Below are 20,477 nucleotides of genomic sequence, written 5' to 3' on the forward strand. Positions count from 1 at the left end.
GTTATAACAAAGTTCAGTTACTCAGAAACTTGCAGAGAGCTGCTGTTTCCCTGATCTTTAAATCGTCCCTCACAAATGGGGTCTGGGGTGGCAGATTCTCGGGTCTGAAATGCACACAAAACGTGGAGATTTTATAAAACGCTCCTGAGTCAGAAAGAAAAGTTGACTTTGCACTGTTACAAGGCCAAAAATAATACAGCAGGATAGTCCTATTTTCATTGCTCTCACTTTGTGACTAAAAGAAAACTTCCACTCTGGCTTCAAATTGATTTTCAAAGCAAGATGCTCATTCATAAGAGGCTCCTAGAACATGGACAGTTCTAGACTAGGTTTGGGCAAAACAGCCAGCCTGAGGAGAATTGTGCAGTCGGGGCAGCAGCTAATGCTCCACAGCACCTAAACCCCATCCCCTGCTTCTGTATGGGCTCCTTCTTGCCTCCAACGAGATGCCCAGCATCAGCTCCTGCTCCTCTGGTAGAGTCTTGTCCCCCCAGACGATGCCCCGGCTGCCCCTCCACACATCACCTTATCTTTGACCCTAATAAGAAAAAATAATGGCTGCCTGAAGAATGAATTTAAGCTGTGGTGTCAGCGTGGAAAGGGTTTCATGCACTAGCCCTCCTAGGCAAAGGGGTATCACCAAGTCCAGGCACTAAACCATGCTGTGTAGTATGCTTAAGAGGGGGCGGGGGCATTCCAAAGTGAGTGGGCAGGGCTTTCCCACAGTCAAGTTTTTAAAATTCAAGATTCTAAACTAGGTCTTTGGATACTAGCCTATACTTATTCTTTGAAAAGACACGTGAAGCAGAAGTCTCTGATATCCCAGTGTGTGCATGAAAGTTCTGGTTCCATCCTGCTACCATTTCTAATGAAACTGTCACGTAAAAGCTAAACCAGAAAGGTCAGGGGTATGGTGGGGAATGGGGAGGTTTAAGCAGCAGTCAGTCACAGATCAGCAACCAACATCCAGTTATTTACTAAATGCCTACTATGTGCAAGGGGCTTATGCTTGGCACAGAGGTCAGTGATACATGCTCTTGCCCTTCAATTATTTAAAATCTAACTGGGGAGAGAGGCCGTCATGTGAAAAGAGATTACCCAAGGCAGCGTACAGTAGACGCTAAGCAAACAGACCAGCTGGTCCCTTTTCCCTGCTCCTCACTATGACTGGGGACTGAGCTCTCATTATGCAGTTTCAAGGTCAGATTTTCAAAGAAGCAGGTGATTGGAGACTTTTCCTAATAAATAGAAGATGTGCTCACTCCTCCTCTCCACATACACCTTTTAGATTATAATATTCAGGCCCTATAAATCACCATGTAAATGAGATCTGAGTTAGGAGACAGAATTTAAGAAATGGGAAAGTATAAAAATGCATCACAGAGTGTGCATATTAAACCAGTAAATGACAGTGCAGCCCACAGGGCATACATCAGGCCTCTCTAGACAGCAGCTTAGACCTGTGCCTCAAGAAGCGCCAGACAATACTGTAGTTGCAAGGTGAGGAAGTGCTTTTTACACTGCAGCCTCCACATCTGGGGGAGCAGAAACCTAGCCGGTGCTGGGATCAGCTGCGAGAGAGCAAAGGGATTTCTGCACTCTGTTGGGTAGGGTCTGGGGAGTGTTCGAAGTTGAGTCTGTCAGCTAAATATACAAGTAACTGAGCGAGAGAGCAGAGAATGATAATGTGCTGGAATGGGCAGAGAGACTTTCTCCATGAATGAGTATCGGCATGGTCCAGTTTCCCCAGACAAAATCTGTGGCAGAAAACTGACCAAGCTGATCTGTGATGTGTCTTGACGTGTTTCGTACTTGAGTGAGTGGTAATCAGACAACCCTGAGTTTGAATCAAACCTGTTCGCTTACAAGCTCCGTGATCTTTGGCAAGTTGCTTTACCTCTCAGAGTCTCAGCCATTGAAATGGGGACAACAGAACCAACTCCTAGGGAGGTTGTCGGGACAAGGTAAGACGGGTGATATAAAGCTTCTAGAATAGTGCCTGGCACAGAGTAAATGATAAATTTTCCTTCCTTTCTTGCCCTTTCCTTCTTTCCACCTCATAATTAATGATTACTTATGGGAACTTTGGATATTTTCTTATTTCTAAAAAGTCAAATAGCAAATCCTAACAACAAACTTTCATTTTAAAAATGAAGCCTTAGGAGAGGTCAGCATATGAGCTTTTAAGCTGAAAACTTCCGTCTAGTTTTTCAGAGAAACTAATCAGCACAGTTTGTTTTCTTAATAAGGCCTGCAAGAGGCCATAGCAGACTCGGAACAATCACAGCATCTGGAGACAGCCTTCTTCCTCTAGCATCTTGCTAAGGAGCAAAACTCCAGCAGCACTGGCTTGGACGATTAGAGTTATAACACATCAAACTTGGCAATGAGGTTTGACTTTAAAGGAAACTAACTTTAGAGATTCACAATGGGGCCTCAAAATTAGGAAAATGGATTTGAAACTATTTTGAAAAGTAATTTGAAAGGCAGTATTGTGTTCATATTATACCTATTACTTAAAAGCAAGTTTTGAATTCAGGTTGGGAAAACTGCTATGCTCTCCCCTGGCTCTGCTTTTCCAAGAAATGAGGTATCACTGCCTTTTCCTCCCAGTCCACTGTGAACCGTCCAGCCAGGGAGAAAAGTGGGGGTGGGCCTAAGCAAACATTTAGATTGGAAGTTAATTACCATATTGATTAGTGTTTCTTAAACCTCTTCCTTTTTTCCCAAAAGGAAAAAGTTCTCTTGAGACCACCTTTTATGTTGACTTAAATAATTTTCATCATCTTGTTCCTTAAATACGTGCCAATGTATAATTAGGTATAAATGCTTTATACTTATAGCTCATTAAAAACTATAAGTACACAAAATGAAAAAGTTCTAGACGTCTGTTGCACACAGTGTGAATATACTCAATACTACCAAGCTGTACACTTAAAAATGGTTAAGACAGTAAGTTTTAGGTTATGTGTTTTCTTTACCACAATTAAAACAAACCATAAGAAGAAATCAAATTTAACAAGCTAGATAAAAACAAGATCACCAGATAAATTCAAATAAGAAACATTAATTTAGTGTAAAAGTGGTAAAGTTTTGCTGAAACTAAGTAGCCAATGTTGGATTTAATTACAATGTATACATGTAATTATAAAAGCATAATAAGATGCTTTTATGCATTTTATGTCTCAATTGTTGACCTAAATATTTGATTATGAGCATGATGGACAGTCCTTTGATTCGCAATCATTATCATTACCATAATTTTTCCTTCCATCAGGTTACTCATTTGAAACCATCAGTTGATTATTTTAATTGGTCCAACTCATCTAAAAATGGTTTTCTCCAAAATATAATATTGATAATTATTTTTTTAAAAAGCTCCTAACAAAAGTCCTTCATGGAGAATATTTGCAAGCTGATATGCCATATAAACACACACACACAAACACATCTGTCAATAATCTGAAAAAAGTGGCTGTTTTGCCTAGCTTCTTTTGAGTTCAATATATGATACCAAGAGACCTGTAATGACTCAGTTTTCTCTCTACTTTCCTCTATTTGAACTATTGTAAAACTTCACTTATACCAGTGCCATGATTCATTTGGCCTTCACTTTGCATGAGTACATCATTTGTGTATCAAGTCAGCCAGCTCAGTTCTTTTTTCATCAGCCTGTGACAATTAAAGTAGCATGGTTATTTTTATGATGGAAAGTCAAAATTAATTTATTAAATAAAGACATAAATCTCATCAGTGAGCAGTTTTAGATTTATAGTTGGTAAGAAAACACAATATAATTTTTACTGAACAGAAATCAAGATGGTTTTTGTATTTTGATGCCAGGAATGCCAATCTAAAACTACCACCAGTTTAAAAGTTAAATATTGACACATTACTAATCACACGGTACCAACCCAATTTTAAACACAAAGCACCAACACTAAAAGTATGTGGTTATAAAACGAACATCCCAGATATGCTTATATTTTATAATGTAAGTTTTTTTCGATCATCATTGAAATGAAAACACATTATTACTGATGGATCATCAATAATACATACACAGACCTCTAGTTTGAGGAAAAACTGATACTATATACATAGATAATAGAAATCTTTAAAGAATTAGAACACCGCAAAAGTGGAGTGAGGAGGGCATCCCACGAGTGGGATAGCTGGTGCCAGTGCCCAGGCAGCTCAAGAGAGCCACCCCTGCAGAGGGTCAGCTTAGCTCAGTGTCAGAGCCAAAGCAGGCTGAGAGGATGGCTCAGCACAGGGTGGCCCAGGTGGGCTGAGGATTGAGGGTGGGAGGGGCAGCCCGGCAGGAGGTTTCAGAGCCCACGTGGGGTGAGGGGAGTGTTCTTGCAAAGGCATAGCCTAGTGCGAGATGTTGGCGTCGAGGCAGGGTGAAGAGGATATTTCAGAGCCCAGATGGGGTGAGAGGCGTATCTGTGTAGGAAGGTGGTCCAGCACAGGTTGTTATAGCCAAAACAGGTATGTTACCTAATAAGATACAATAAGAACACAGCATCACTTCTGTGGTATTCCTGACAAAGACATATGCATAACTTAATCATGAGAAAACATCATATGAGGGACATTCTGCAAAATGACTGGCCCATATTCTTTCAAAGTGTCAAGGATATTAAAGTCTAGGAAAGGTGGAGGAACTATTTCAGATTGAAGGAGACTGGAGAGACATGGGGAATAATTACATGGTGTGGTTTGGAACTGGAATCCTTTTGTTATAAGGTATGTATGGAGAAATCTGACTGGAGTCTGAGGATTAGACCCCAGTGTACCAATGTTAATTTCTCAATTTTGCTGTTTGCACTGGAGTTGTAGGGGAATGTCTCTGTTTGAGCTATGTCTCTGTTTGAGTTGTAGAATGTGAGCTATGATATTCAGGAGTAATGGAGGAATTGGATTGACAACTTCCTTTCAAATATTTCAAGGGAGAAAAGATCTTTGTACTTTGCTTGCAATTTTTCTGAAAATTTGAGATCGTCTCAGAATTTTAAATTTAATGAGATTGAGGAATGTTGTTTCTTTCTTTAAAAAAAGAGGACAAAAAATTCATGTATAAAGTCTGACCAACTATATAGAAATGTCTTGCAAAGTGGTAAGAGTTCCCATATTAAGCACTTATAATGGGTCAGTCAGATGTTAAACTAAACAGTTTGTGTATCTTATCTTATTTAAATTTCACACCAATCTTACAAAGTGGGTACTACTAGTATCATTTTACAGATGAAGAATCTGATGCTCAGAGAGGCTGAGTAACTTGCCCAGGCTCTTAACAAACCTACTGTACTGCTCAAGAAAAAAAAGATTGGAAAAAAATTTCCAAAAAGATTGGAGATTTTTTTTTTTTTTTTTTTTTTTGGTGGTACGCGGGCCTCTCCCGTTGCGGAGCACAGGCTCCGGACGCGCAGGCTCAGCGACCGTGGCTCATGGGCCCAGCCACTCCGCGGCATGTAGGATCCTCCTGGATCGAGGCATGAACCCGTGTCCCCTGCATCGTCAGGCGGACTCTCAACCACTGCGCCACCAGGGAAGCCCGATTGGAGAATATTAATAGCAGTAGTCTCAGGGCAGTGGGACTACAAATAACTTTTGGTTTTTCCTTTTATAGTTTTCAATATTTTCCAAAATATCTACAATGGCATGTTACTTTTGTAATTAGGAAAAAAGAGAAAGTTGTCATTTACAAAATAATCATTGTGGAGCGATGTTGTAAAAATATGTTGATTATTCAAAACCATACTGAACAACCCAAACTATTACTAGTGATACTATCTCTTAGTAGTGATATTATTGATGACTTTCATTTTTAATTTTTTGCTTCTCTGTAATTTACTGTTTCTATAATTAATTTATTCATTCAACAAATACTTACTGAGCATCTACTATGATTTATTTTTATAAGAAGAAATAATTTTTAAAGAAAAAAATGTACTGTATAAGTCCAGAGTTGTAAATTTTATTCAAAAGAGCAAGGAGGAACAATATGTGTGCTTGGAAAAAGACAGGGCACCAAGATGTTACTAGCAGTTATGTTTCAGTGGTGAGTTAGTGGAAAGTTTATCTTTTCTTAATACTTTTCTATGCTCTCCCAGTTTTCAACAATATGTATTACTTCCACATTCTATTCATGGCTGTGTCTCCAGTGCTTAGAAGAGGAAGTGGCACATGGTAGGAGTTCAAGAAGATGTTTTGAATGAACGAATGCTTTTGATTACAAATACCAAAAGTATACAGTTTTTAAAAACAGCTGGGCTTTCAGTGCAGTGGGCCGGGTCCAATCCCTGATCGGGGAACTGAGATCCCGCAAGCTGTGCAGTGCGGCCAAGGAAAAAAAAAAACAAAACAAAAAACAGCAATGACCTTTATTTATTCATTCCATTACGGTAGTTGGCAAACTGTGCATTCAACCTGTGCTTTCCTAAGCTGGAGAAGACATAAGAGAAGGCCCAGGTGTAGTAGGGCCCTCTAGTGGCCATTTAATGGGTGGTGGTGAATGGGGAGAACCATGTGATGGGAAGACAGGGTGAGCAGAAAGAGGGGAAACTATTCAGAAGAACACCATAATGTTATTTTATTGTATTTATTAAGATTTCTATTCAACCTACTTTTAGGAGAATTGATGACACACCACTATACCAGCGTATACTGAGGACAGATCTTGTGTTGTATAGCTAAGTTTCTTGGTAGTGGTACCTGAGGTTCACAGAGGAGTGGGATGAGGTTGGGATGACTCAGTCAGAAGCTCCTGTTTTGCTTGTAATTATGAAGCTCATTTTTCTGGTTTTATAAAGTAACATGGATCAAAACCCTAAGAGGGACTGGATATTAGACCAGTGTGGGAGAGATGTCCCTTAGATGGTCCATGAATCAAGCTGACCACCCAGCATCCATCTCTCCACTTGGCTCTTCAACTCTCAACTCATTTTGGAGGGAGGTTATGTGCTATGTGATTTTGCCAAATTTGAAGATTCTCAAAAGTCACATGAAGTAGTCCTTATGTGTATCCAGGGATTACTAGAAGAAACAAACCTTGCTGGTCATCCTTGAATCCTTTCTTTCTCTTACAGCAATACATGGGCAAATTCTGTTTGTTCTACCTTCAAACTCTCTCCAGAGTCTGACTACTACCCAGTCTCTTATCTTACTTGGATTATTGCAAGAGCCTCTCAACTATTCCCTGCTTCAGCCCTTGGCCCCCTGGTATATTTTCCTCACAGCAGCTACAGGATTCTTTTAAAACCTAACTCAGATCATGTCTTCACCCAAACATCTGCAATGGCCATAGCCCTTATAATAAGGTGCCCACTTGGGTCCCACAACTCTCTCTTATGTCTCTGACCTACTTTTCTACAGCTCTCCCCTTGCTCGCTCCCCTCTAGCCATCTTGACTTCCTTGCTGTTCCTCAAACATGCCAGGCAAACTATGCCCTTGCTGTATCCTCTGCAGGATGCTGTCCCCACCCCATCCAAACGGCCCTCTCTCTCTTCCTTGGGATCTCTCCTCAAATGTCACCATATCAGAGAGACCTTTCCTGACCATCTCTGTAAGTGGAAACCAGCTCCCCAGACACCATCTCCTTTACCTTGCTTTTTTTCTTCATAGCAATCATCATCATTGGGACAGTTCTGCCCACCAAGTATGTCTGATTTTCCTAAACATATGATATGATTGCACTTCCTCACCTTTTGAAGTTGGGTGCAGCCACCTGACTGACTTTGTCCAGTGCCACGTGAGGAGAAGGGTCGTGTGTCCCTTTCGGGCATAAGCCAGTGCGCAGTTCACCACTCTATCTTCTCCCTCTCCCACAGAGACTGGCCATGCTCCAGATGGGGATTCTCCGGGCAGCCTGGGTCCCAGAGTGAAGCTGCACAGAGCTGAGCCCCCAGCTGACCTGCAATGAACACCCAGTGTAAGTCAGAGATAAACCTGGTTGTTTTAATCCACTGAGATTGGGTTGTTATTACCACAGAGTAACTAGCCTATCCTGACTGACACACTCTGCCATATTCCATACTTGTTTGCTGTCTCCCCCTCCCCCTGTCTAGAATGTAATCTTTTTGATGGTAGGACTCTATTCACTGTTATATCTCCAATGCCTGGAACAGTGTCTGGCACGTGGCAGGTGTTCAATAAATAGCTGTTGGCTGACTGACTGAATGATAAATTGATCACCCCAGCTGAAACAGGAAGATTTAACAATGGCAGGTGTTACTGTTCCTGGATGCATCTACAAAAGCATTCCTTCGATCTTATCTGAATGGGAACAAAATGGTTCCAGATTCAAGATTAGAAGTGCAGCCGCTCATCTCACCAGACACAGTCTGAAAGCACAAATCACCTATGGGTACATAACCTAGTGAGCTGTGAAAGCACATAACGTAGTTAAAGTTACAACACAAATGGAGATGTGGCATACTGCTGAGGGGACTCAGTGACAACCGTAAATAAAAAGCATTGGCAACATTTGTGTCGATGCTGACTGCTGATGTGGTTTCCTTTCCCCTGTGTGGACATTAGCATTTGTAATGAACTGAGCTTCAGAGGCCTGGGATTTTATCTGCCGTTATCACAAATTGGTGTAGGAGCCCCTCTCAGGACTTTTGCAAAAGCCATGTGTGCTTTTCTGAGCCGCTTTCTTTTCATGGGCTTCCTCCTGGTATGCCTGAATTTGGATGGGGATAATGCATTTCCTGTATCATGTGGCACCGTACAAGGAAACGCATTGTATCCCCTAGGAGGAAGAGTACATCTGTAAGTAGTTTTTAAGAGTGTACTGAGGATCTTGTTAGGGTGGCTTATTCTCCCAGTTCCATTTGGTTGATGAAGTGGATCACGTGACAAATGTGCATAATAAACTGCTTCAGTTGCTGCCAGTGGGAAGCTCAACCTATAAAATGCGGAATCTCACGGACTCATTGAGGGCCGAGCAGGCTGATCACTGAAGAGAGAAGTCTGCCTCATTGTGAACTGTCATTTCTCACTGCCTCATACAATGCACCAGTGTTACTAGGCTTTGCTTTTACTTCCTCCCAAAGTAACTGCCTTTCCACTTTATTCCTAATTCAAACTGGAAAGGCAGTTGTTTCTGTATATGATTCCCCAGAGAGCAAACATTATTAAGATATGCAAGTAACCGTCCATTAAATATACCTGCGAGGAGTCTTTATGTTTTGTCATTTAAAAAGGAAACGTATGTACATCAGAAAGTAGGATTGTGGGAGCTTTTTTTTTTTTTTTTTGCCTCTTTCATTCTCTTTTCCCCTCATCCTTTTCTTTATTTTCTTTCTCTGTTCCATTAGCTTATTTTTTCTCTTTATATTCATTGGTAATTCCCTAATGACTACAGTCATAAGGGATGTAACTTGTCTCCCATTTCCATGGGTGGTACAGACAGTGACATCCAAGCCAAAAACCACAGGTGACCAACCTATTCCAGGAGTGATCTAACTTGCAGCTCATTCTAGATGCTCCTGGGTCACTAAGGAACAATGACTGGAGAAATAAAAAGCAATAATGCAAATTTTAGCCCTAGATATGATCATAGGGAAAATGAGGAAAAAGGAGGTAAGTCAATTTGATTCACTTCTACCACGGAGCATCCACATGTGCTCAGCACCAGACTAGGCACTATGGGGAGCCAAAGAGAAAGCACACGGCCCTTGAAAGTCAGTGAATAAAATATGGTGTACGCTGACATATCCAAATGCCATAATAGCACAGGCAATAGGGCCTTAAGGTGGTGCCAGGGGGAAGATCTCAGTGAGAACTTAAATGGTCAGGCACAGATTTGGGCTGGAGGCAGGAACTGAGCTAGACCTTGAAGGACAAGTAGATTTTGAATGCTGTCAAAAGAGCAAAATAGTCTATTAAAGAGGTCAAGAGTGCATGACATCTTGATCAAGTTCAGCTGTTTGGGACACCTCACAGCCCCTATTTCCCAACTAATCACATGTCAGCTGCACAGGTTATATAAGAACATTAAATATATATATATATATATTTTTTTTTTTCATCAGATGTTAGTATAAGGCAATTAACCACAACATGAAGTACTGAGATGTCACATCTGTAAGCTTTAAATCGATTGTGAAGACAGCAGAGTTGTTTTTCTTGTCTACCAGTGAGTGTCATGGATTAAAAGTGCTGCTGAATTTAAGGAAATTACATTTAAAAAATGTAATCTGGGAAATGAGAGCTTAATCTTCTAGCAGCAAAACAGCTTATGAAACTTCTTTTGGAGACTTTTCAAAATGTGAGATTTGGCTTTAGTGAGTTTAGGGAATTTTCCTTTGGCGACAGAAAGCTGGCACTGGGACACTATAGAAAGCCCCCGGCACCTTAGCTACCTCCTTCTGACTCTGATTTCTGGCAAAAGCCAGAAAATCCCTGGCTCTTTTCTGCAGAGGAATGGCAGGACTTGACAGCAACTGTTGAGTTCACACAGAGATGGGGAGTGCCTTGTTCCCAGGGTCAGCTGGGGTGGGGCTGAGAAGCAGCCCAAGGCCAAGAGCTTGACTTCCTGACCCTTGCAGAAAAGTGCAGTGCTCTTTAATTTATTCCTGATCGGAATACTTTGCTGTGGTTTTCCTTTTAGAAAAGGAAAGACATGCCCTTTTAACCATTTCCTCTCAAAAGACCTTTGTTAGATTTGATTTAGTTGTTTCAATACCAAAATAGCTACCACATAGAAAGTATTACTAAAAATGTCTCCTATTCCTGTTTCACATAACTCAGTAATATGTTTCTGAGGTCTTGCGCCTGGGACTATTAGTCCTTTTGGTTGTGAGGGACTGGAAGGAAAAATTAAATAGAGTTTATGAAAAATAGAAAGAAACCCTTTTGGACCATCTCCTTTACTCTGAACGCTATGAAACCTTGAACGTAGGGGTACACACACATGGTTTGCCCGTGTGCAAGCATACACACACATACTCTGACACATCACCTATTTTACTAAAAAATATTATGATAGAAAACTTCATTATTTTTGTTTGTCCTGGTTGTAGTCCTTCAATGATGGGCACCTGAGAGGCAAATGTTTGCAGGTAGCTGAAGGTACAGCTATGTGTTCTGCCCGAAACCTAAAATTAGATTGAGTTGACAATTCTATCTGGAAAGATTTTTCCCTCAGTGTTTTCATTCCCAAACTCTGCTACCTCCCACTTCCTGCAGAGACTGGAGTCATCGTAGATAGTACTCAAAAGTAATAACTCCTGAGAGACTCTCTCTGCAAAATCAGCATGCAAAAGGCTGTTGGCCGCAGAAACCAAGGCCTCTTGGCTATAGCAGTAAAATGTTAAAGCCACGCAATAGTAAAAGGAATCTGGGTTTCCTGTATTTTAAGTTGTCTATTGTTTCATGCTTCGCTTTAGTGAAATCCAGAGAAATGAATTAAAGAGTTCGCTTTTAGAGTCTTTATAAATGTAAGGTATTTTTGTTGTTATTCCTTGAAAGATGATGAAAATTAGGTGCTGAAATTTAGAGGCCTTCTGAAAATGACTTGGAATAATTATATTTGTTAAACTGGGCAGCCCTGATATCATATACTACATAAGTCAACGTTCATTATTCTTTAATGATTCTTTGCAATTCTTTTTTCTAGAACTTTGCAAGCTTGACTTGTGTTCACCTTGCTGTGGAATGTTTTAAAGGGCATTTTATCTAATAGCAGAGGAAAATGATAAATTATAGATGTCAAATCTTATAGTAGTGATTTAGGTAGCTAGGGTAAGATTGTAAGCAATAAAATAAAAAATTTCCCAATCAACCTCTACATTAGAAGCAAAAAAGAAATTGCTGTCTGCATAATTAAAGCGAGACATGTCAAGATGCTTGTTAATATGCTAATGTGAGGGCTTTTTTTTTTTTTTTTGGCTGCCTGGGTCTTCACAGCTGCTCGAGGGCTTTTCTTTAGTTGTGGCGAGCAGGGGCTACTCTTTGTTGCAGTGCGTGGGCTTCTCACTGCAGTGGCTTCTCGTTGCAGAGCAATGGCTCTAGGCATGTGGGCTTCAGTAGTTGCAGCACATGGGCTCAGTAGTTGTGGTGCACAGGCTTAGTTGCTCCGCGGCACGTGAGATCTTCCTGGAAAAGGGATCGAACCCATGTCCCTTGCATTGACAGGTGGATTCTTAACCACTGTACCACCAGGGAAGTCCCTGAGGGCTTTTTAAAAAAAAAACAAAAAAACTTGAAATCATAAAGCAGAATACTTGGAATATTTATCAGTTTAAGCAAAGAAGTTCTGTATTTATGAATGAGTATGAAGTGATTTCATTGTAAGTGTGCTCTGGAAATACAGATATCAAGAAAGAAAAAAAAAAACCCTCAGTCTCTTAAGCATTTGGGGTCAGGACAACAAGGTGGTTAAGTGTTGGCCAGGGTCTAAATTTTCACCATGTCCCTGTCAGCTGTGTGACCTCATGCAAGCTATTACTTAACCTCTCTGGGCCTCTGTTTCCTCGGCTGTAAAATGGAGAAGATAGTGGGTCCTACCTCATAAGGTAATTGTGAGGATTACAAATAAAGCATTTAAAATAGAATCTAACAGAGCAAGCACTCAATAAAAATGGTTGTATAATATCTTTCCTCTGCCCAAACTCCCTGGAGCTTTTCCTCTTACTACCAGTGAAAGCCAACATCCTTATCATGTCCTCCAAGGCCCCATACAACTGGCCTGTTTTCTTTCTGACCAGATCTCAGACTGCTTTCCCTCCATGCTCAGCTCACACGCTGACCTCCAGGCTGCTCCTCAGACACACCAGGCACCCTCTCATCTCAGGACCCCTTGTCTTGAAAGCTGTCCCTCAGACATCCTCAAGGCTGGCTTGTCACTTCCATCAGGTCTTTACTTCAAAAGCACCTTATCAAAAAAAACAAAAAGCACCTTATCAATGAGACTTTCCCTGGATCACCATCTAATATACCTCTTGATATTTTACAGTCCCCTTTTCTACCTTATTTTTCCCCTTAGCACTAACTACTTCCTAACATACTATATATCTTACTAATTTATCTTTTTTACTGTCTACATCTTCCACTAGAATAGAAATTGCAAAAGGCAGGGATTTTTGTTTTAGTTGCTGTTGTATCCTCAGTGCCCAGAATGGTGTTTGTTACAACAGTAGCTGTCAATAAATATTTGAAGGCTGAATGAGTGGATGATTTTCCTTAATTTCTAAAAAATAATAATTATATCCTATACATATACTTCCTCAATCCAAAGTTTAATGAAATGTAGTTTTTTTGTCACATACATTTTCCTTGGTTGCAGTGATGACTGTCAACCATTGATACAGCAACAACAGCTCCTTGAAGGCCAGATAAGCATATAATGAAAGTGAAAGGACAAGGTTAGGCCACCCTGGCCGTGATGCAGCTGTTTCTTCTAAGCCTTCATTAGTTCACCTGGAGGAAGAAATAATGCTGCTCGCTGCACCTCCCTAGTTCCTTCTTCAGCCACAGATAAATCAGGGACAACTTCTGATTTTCCCTTGCTACCCTGTTCTTTTAATACCTACAAAGGGGTAGGGAAGCTTCTTAAGTAAATATGGCACATGATTTCCAATACCTGAATGTATGCAAGGGCAGAGTATATAGAATACTATTGAGTTACCAATGTGGGAGGATCTCTCTCTCTCTCTCTCTCTCTCTCTCTCTCTCTCTCTCTCTCTCTCTCTCTCTCTCTCTCTCTCTTTCTGCCCCCAGGGGTTATTTAAAGGGCGTTTCTAAACACGGACACGTTACAGGGGGTAGGAGGTAACATGGAGGATAAAAGTCCCTGAACATCTACTGTGTTCCCAGCGTGGCTTCACATACTACATCTCCTCACAACCAACCTGCATGGTTGATATTATCATCCCCAATCTCTAGATGGGGAACTGAGGTGAGACCAAGGCTCAGAGAGGATAAGTGGCCTGTCCAAGGCTGCCTGACTATTAAGTGGCAGAGCAAGACACGGAGCGGTTATCAGGAACATGTCAACCACTTTTGTTTTCTCTTTCCTCTTTGCCCCTATAAGCACTTTCCTAAGCATTAGAACAATTTGTGTGTCTTGAGCCAACAACTTCTGAATTAGAGAGTTAGTGCTCATGATGGATTTCTGCCACAGCTTAAAGCTGGTGGCTTAAAACTATTGGGATCTCAGCAGCTTCTCCTCTTCTCATCGGTGAGGTAAGGACCTGCACCCTAGGGATGGGCTGACATGAGAGGAAGAGCAGCAGAAGTTCCCATGGGCGCTTGAGTCAGTGCAGACTCCTTTCACTCAACTTTATCCTTTCACTCAAAATCTAGCAAGAAGGTTGCACACAAATATTTATCCCTATAAAAATTTTCCACTTATTTTCATGTTCATTAGTAAGCTATCTTTCTTTTTTCAGTGTTCTCTGCAGGACTGTGAACAGGATCCAACTGGGCTTTACACCCAATGTGAATTAAAGAAATTATGGCTAATAAATATTACAATAGCAGCTATGATTGAATACTTACTATGTTGTAAGCACTGTGCTTACAACACATGCTTTTACACAAGCACAACACTGTGCTTTTACATGAGTTACTTAGCTTAATCCTCTAACAACTCTAAACTCCTATTAACCCATTTTTACAGATGAGAACATTGAGGGTCACACAGGTTAATTGGCCAAGGTCAAATATCATGAAAAGGCATATCTGTCATGTGAGCCCAAGCAATTTGACTCCAAGCACCAAAGTTACGATCACGAGGCCATTGGTCTGCAACATTAGAATCACCAGAGAGCATTCTAAAACTATCCTTGTCTGGGTCTCACCCCGGAGAGTCTGACTTAATTGGTCTGGGCTGGGGCCCAGGCAAGGATGCTTTTTGAAAGCATCCAGGTGATTCTACCACAGCCAGGTTGAAAACCCCAATATATAACATAGTCTCCATGCTTAAGCATACTACCCAAGGTCAGCTGCTAGGAAGTGGTGGGGCTGTGTGCTGAATTCAAATCTGTGTGGGTTCAGAGTTTGGTTCAGTCATTACCATCACCTTGACCAGGACTCTACCACTTCCACCCCAATACCACCTTACAACTTTCGCAGCATATTCCAAGACAGAGAAATAAAGGTTCTCCAGTTAGCATATCTTATGAAAGACGTTGCTTTCAGGAAATATTTTCATGACTTCTTAAATAATCTAAAGCCTCTTATTCTCCTCCTCCTCTTCTTCTTCCTCGTCTTCTTTTTTAAACGTTTGGCCTCTGGAAAATATTTCAAGTATAATGGCAAAACATCTAACTTTCCTATGAGCTTAAAAAAATGAAGTGGTTCTTCAGAGTAAACAAAAAAATCTTTTCATCTAAAATTTTACTTTAGACCAATTCAGTGCCCTGGGACTTAGTTCTAGTGTTTGGCTCAGGTTTCTGGCACTGAGCACTGGGCTCTGGCCTCAACCCTGCACAGGGTCACCTTACAGCTGCACCTCAGGGCTACTCGCCAAGAAGCTGGTCTCATGGCAGCACCACCCTATGGCTTAATACCAGAACACTGAGCGTTGATAGCGAATCTGGCTGAAAGCAATTCATGTGACTGCAACTCTTTAGCAAACAACTTATGGAAGCCACCTGGTGAAGCACGGTACCACCCTCCCACGTTTCTGGGAGAAAAGAGAAGTAATTTTCATTAGTTTCTCTAGGAGCAGAGAAGGGTGTTTATCAAAGTTAAATTTACAGCCAGTAACTTGTGGATTGATATAACCATCACATAAAAGGAGAAACATCTGTCACTTTCATTTGTAGCCGTGTTTGTAGCAGCTCTTTCAAAAAGGAAGACTAGAGGCCTGCTATCCTGGTTTGGGGGCTGTATGGTTAGGCCATTCAAGATGGCTGTTTCCTTGCTCTCTATACATCCCCTGCTTGACCAGTGCCTGCTTCACTCACATGACTATCCAATCCTCTTAATTATAGGGCTTAATTAGTCCCTGGTAACTGATGAGCCCACCTGACCTGGCTTCCCCCCTGTAAATGGTAGCCTCCTTCTCCGCCGCCCCAGTAGTGAAGGCTGCTGTCACGTCCTGCCTGTTGTCTGCCACACATAGTGGGGTTTCCCTCCAGGATCCTTTGTGTAAGCTCCCCCTATCCAATAAACCATTGATGGTTCTGTTGCTATCTCTGGGCTCTTCAGTCTCTGAGGCTGGGCAACTGCAGAGCTTGAAGGGCTGGGGGGTACAGCCCAACAGGGACAAAGAGATCAGTGTCTGAAACCTGGTTTTCCCGCTAACTAGGTGGGTTTGGGCAAATAACTTAATCTCATTTTGCCTCAGTTTCCTTATATATAAAATAAAACCTCGAGCTTGTTAAATGAAGTCTAAATCTCAGTCCTAAAATTGTATTACATGTATAAATATTTATAGCTTTTCTAATTGGTGTAACCACTTGAAACTTATCTTCTTACTAGAGAAAAATCTGGATTTCTAAAAGTCTGTGGTTGACATTAAAGATGGAACTTAAGAACAAGGAATTGCAGAGTTTTAGCTGTAAGAAGCTAGATACATAATATGCCCCAACTTCCTCATCTTATCTTCTCCCTCTTAGTCTTTTCTTTCCTTTCTTCTTTTTTCAACAAATATTTTCTGAGTTCTGGTATACACCAGGCACTGAGCTAAGTGCTGGAGACCAAAACTGAGTTCTTAGCCTTAAAGAACTTCCAGTACAGTGGACACAGACAAGTGAACAGGTGATTAAAACACAATGGAGTGAGGCTACAATAGAGGTGAACATAGGGTGCAATGGAAGACAGAGGCCAGTCTCAAGGTGAGGTAGGGGTGGGAGTCAGGGAAGGGTTCCTGGAGATGACATCTAAACTGAGACCGACCGGGAGAGGGGCCACATTTCTAGGCAGAAAAGCAGCATATACCTTTGAATATCACAGAGGCAACTCTGGAAAGGTGGGGAATATTTCCCCAGGGCATGCAACTGGCCAATGACAGAACTGGTGGTACAACTAGAGCTCAAGGTGCTAACTCCAAAGTTACAGGCTTGGTTGAATGTCAATGACATGAAGTAATAGTTTTTGTTTTTGTTTTTTCGGCACAGGTGAAACATCACAGTGCCTGCCTTTGTTGCCATCACCTTAATTAAGACTCAAGCTCTTCCCTGGTCTCTCTCCATTTAGGATCTCCCCTCTCTGGCTCCAGTGTCTTCAGCAGTAACTCATCAACACAGTACAGTCACATCACAGGCCCATCACCTGAGAAGCACCACAACCAGTCTACTCCAGGAATGAAGATCTTTCAGCTGCTGAGTGGTGTGGATGGATAAAGAGCCTGGCTGACTGGTTTAGGAGACAATCCAGGTTAGTGACAGCTCAGTTACAGGACAGTTATAAGGCATCATGGTTGTCTTCAAATATTTGAAGGGTTGAAGGAGGGGTTAGATCTAGTCTTTGTGGGTTGAAGGGGAAGAAGAACCAAATGGATGTATATACGTACAGATAAGTTTATCTTCCCTAAATAAGAACTTGAGGCTGGTTGCATTGGAAGTAATGAGTATCTTTACAGCAGAAGTATTTAAAACCAGGGCAGAATGACCACTTGACTGGGATGTTACCAAGGGGATTCATGCCTCTAAGATGTGATTTATAGAAGTCTAATCAAATCCTTCTGGCTCCAAGCTTCTGTGATTCTATATTTTCACACTTGGCCCAGGCCAACTGAGGTCTAACTGTTCTAGTTTCTTATCTACTCTTCACAAAGTATTTACTCTCAGTTCTAATTAACTAGCATTTGCAAGCACATTATTTTTACATTTCTAAGCAAAGATACTCTTATTGTTTTTTTGTAATATTTAAAAAGGCAATTTAGTGTTGGGTTTTCTTTTTCACATATAGCATTGATATATCGATATTTACCTCTAGGTAGTGAAGCTACTATACTTCTGTGAGAAAATGGGCAGTGGCACACGCACACGTGCACACATATACACATGTAGTCTGGTGTGTGTGTACTGCCTTATTTTAGGTATGCTTTGTCTGTGTACTTGTATGCTGTTCATGCTAGGATCCATCCTCTTTCACACCCAAAGAAATTTTACAAACTCTTCCTTTCCTTTCTTTCACGTTTGTTTTTATTGTGGACACTGTGCTGCTGTTCCCTGAGTCTAAAGATGCGGGGGGAGAGAAGGGAGAGTGCTGTCAGTGAAAATTGAAGATATTACTGGCAGTTCTTGCAGGTGCAATTTTGATTTTGTTAACCACAAATTATTTTCAGAGAGCAGTGGCAAAAGATGATTTATATTGTTTTTTAAGGCAGAATTCTCTGTTGCTAACATAGTAGAATAAGACTTATAATATGTTTTTACCTGATTTCTATGCTTGTGCATGTAATGTGTTATAAATCAGATATATTAAATAATACTTTGTTTTAAATTAGTATTTGGATAATATATTATGTGGGATCTAAAATATGTATGTTTCAAAACCACATAATAGCTTTTCAAAAGGAGAAAAAGAATGCAAGCTTATTTTCTAAGTGTTCAAAATCAAACATTAAAAGGACCTGTCAAAATGAGCTGGCTCTTCCCTAAAAGCCATGGAACATAAATTACTTTAACATACTCTGCAAAGGAACTTGTCCTGCACTAGCTCCCATAAGCTGCCTTAGAGAGAGGTTTATGCTCAACTACACATTAGGAAAAAGAAGCGTTCCACAGCTGCTGGTTCGTAACAGCTTATTGTGCACTGAGAGCGATGCTGGGAGCGGCTCAGACAGTCCCTAAGCACTCGGTGCGAAGTTGTGGGTTAGGGCCTCTGGGAGAGCTGTTGACTGTGCGCAGGATGAATAAATCATTTCTCTCAAGGTAATCTGTGGCGGGCTTCCCCTCAAAGAGTCGTAATCATCTGGCCTCTGCATGCAAATGTAAAAGTAGAGCATTCTGTTGTACTGAAATGGCAGCACATGGAAAAGAGCACCACCAAAAATGACAAACAGAACTTGCAGGGGCAGCAGCAAGCAGCTCTGTATTGGCTGATAGACTTTTTCCCCCTTCCAGCTGTTGCTCATAAGATAAAAATGTTTTCCCTATTGATTTTTTGTTTGTTTGTTTACTGTAAAGAATGGTAAAAGTTGGGGGGGGACACCAGGCAAAATCCCCTAAAATCACTGCAGGGACAGAGCCAGGACCTGAGGAGGGCAGGTGATTTTAAAGAGAAAGAAAAGGACAACTGGGAGCAGAGGATGGGACAAAGTCTGCAAAGCCAGAGAGCAGATGACAGAAGATTCTACAGCTGCTCACTGCAGCTGCTCTAATAGTCTCCTCTGCTTCAGAGTAGAGACAAATGTGTTTAGAAATGAAAGGCAAGAGGCCATGGGAAAAATGTATCTTCCATTTCTAACCAACTGGAATACAGTCTTCACAAAGCTCATCTTGTTCTCATGAGGTGGTTATTTTTAGGATTCAAATATAGGCAAAATACGAACCAGCAAACCCTATGTGCTTCTTAGCTGGAAGCGCAACTGGGTTGCGCCAAGTTACTGAGAGCACATTGCAATTTCTAAGGACAAACTTGTAGTTGGAGCCTTGAACATTAGAAATGGTAGCAATTTAGTAATATGATAGTTTATGGCCTTGCCCAACTGTTTCTGAACTCGTAAAATGCTTTGTCACATGTAACCTTAATTTTTATATGCTTTAGGCCACATACTGGCTTTAAGCCATTCTTTCTTCTTTTAAACGCAATATGAATAAGGGTAGTTGATCCCTCTACTCTGACATGATTTCCAAGAACTCTGGACCCTATTGAGCTCTGTGCTATCCTGAGGAGTGGCTCTGGTTGACTTGAAATCCTAGCCTGAGGAGATAAATACATGATTGGAGAGGGGGGAGGGGCAGGCCAACTCTACCCACCCCCATATTTCCTTCAGGAGCCATAGGCCTCCTAAATGGTAAGGTTTTCGCCTCCTTGATAGCAGAGAGCATTTATGATTAGAAAAAGATGTTCTTCAAAAATGTCAGCAACTGAGAGAAGTCACAAAAGAGGAGGAAGAGAGTGAACTGTAACTGCATAGTTACTGATCTGTTTTACAGATTTAAAAAATATAACAGGCTCAAAAACTTTAGTAAACTTGTGTAATGTCACACAGGAGGATCAGAAGTCAAAGGTCTGTGAGACTCTAAAACTTTCTACTACAAGACAGCACGGCGCGGCGGTGAGCGGGTGGCGCGTCCCAGAGCTCCCTAGAGCTCTCCCTTCTGAAGGGTTATAAAATGCAGACAGAGAATGTGTATTTCATTGATTCAAAAAAGTTGAAGTCATTTCTGAGGCTATATGCCTTTGCGGGGCAGTGGCACCCTCCTCCCAACTCCAGCAGGGCACTTAGAAACCACGTGAGTTTGCTCCAAGGCCTCCCGCCAGGCCTGAGTCTATGGAGGCCTACGGCTAACAGGTGCATGATCCCCCAGCTCAATTAGGCACGACACAAATCTGATGGGCCAGC

General features: G+C 41.3%; 2 protein-coding genes across 2 annotated transcripts in view; one reads left to right on the plus strand and one right to left on the minus strand.

Annotated features, from left to right (window-relative positions):
* The window catches only part of LOC137204883 (uncharacterized), a 62,659-nt gene that overhangs the window by 4,130 nt on the left and 38,052 nt on the right, over positions 1-20,477 (minus strand). Inside the window, exon 3 of the mRNA XM_067702899.1 lies at positions 7,711-7,919. Within this exon, the coding sequence (XP_067559000.1) occupies positions 7,711-7,919 (209 nt within the window). The remainder of the gene's footprint in view (positions 1-7,710; positions 7,920-20,477) is intronic.
* REV3L (REV3 like, DNA directed polymerase zeta catalytic subunit) overlaps positions 1-20,477 on the plus strand; it is a 245,390-nt gene that overhangs the window by 1,050 nt on the left and 223,863 nt on the right. Inside the window, exons 2-3 of the mRNA XM_067702334.1 lie at positions 7,837-7,937; positions 17,159-17,338. The gene's annotated coding sequence lies outside the window, so the exon portion shown is untranslated. The remainder of the gene's footprint in view (positions 1-7,836; positions 7,938-17,158; positions 17,339-20,477) is intronic.

The sequence above is a fragment of the Pseudorca crassidens genome, chromosome 13 (assembly GCF_039906515.1).
Source record: "Pseudorca crassidens isolate mPseCra1 chromosome 13, mPseCra1.hap1, whole genome shotgun sequence".
Lineage (NCBI taxonomy): Eukaryota > Metazoa > Chordata > Mammalia > Artiodactyla > Delphinidae > Pseudorca > Pseudorca crassidens.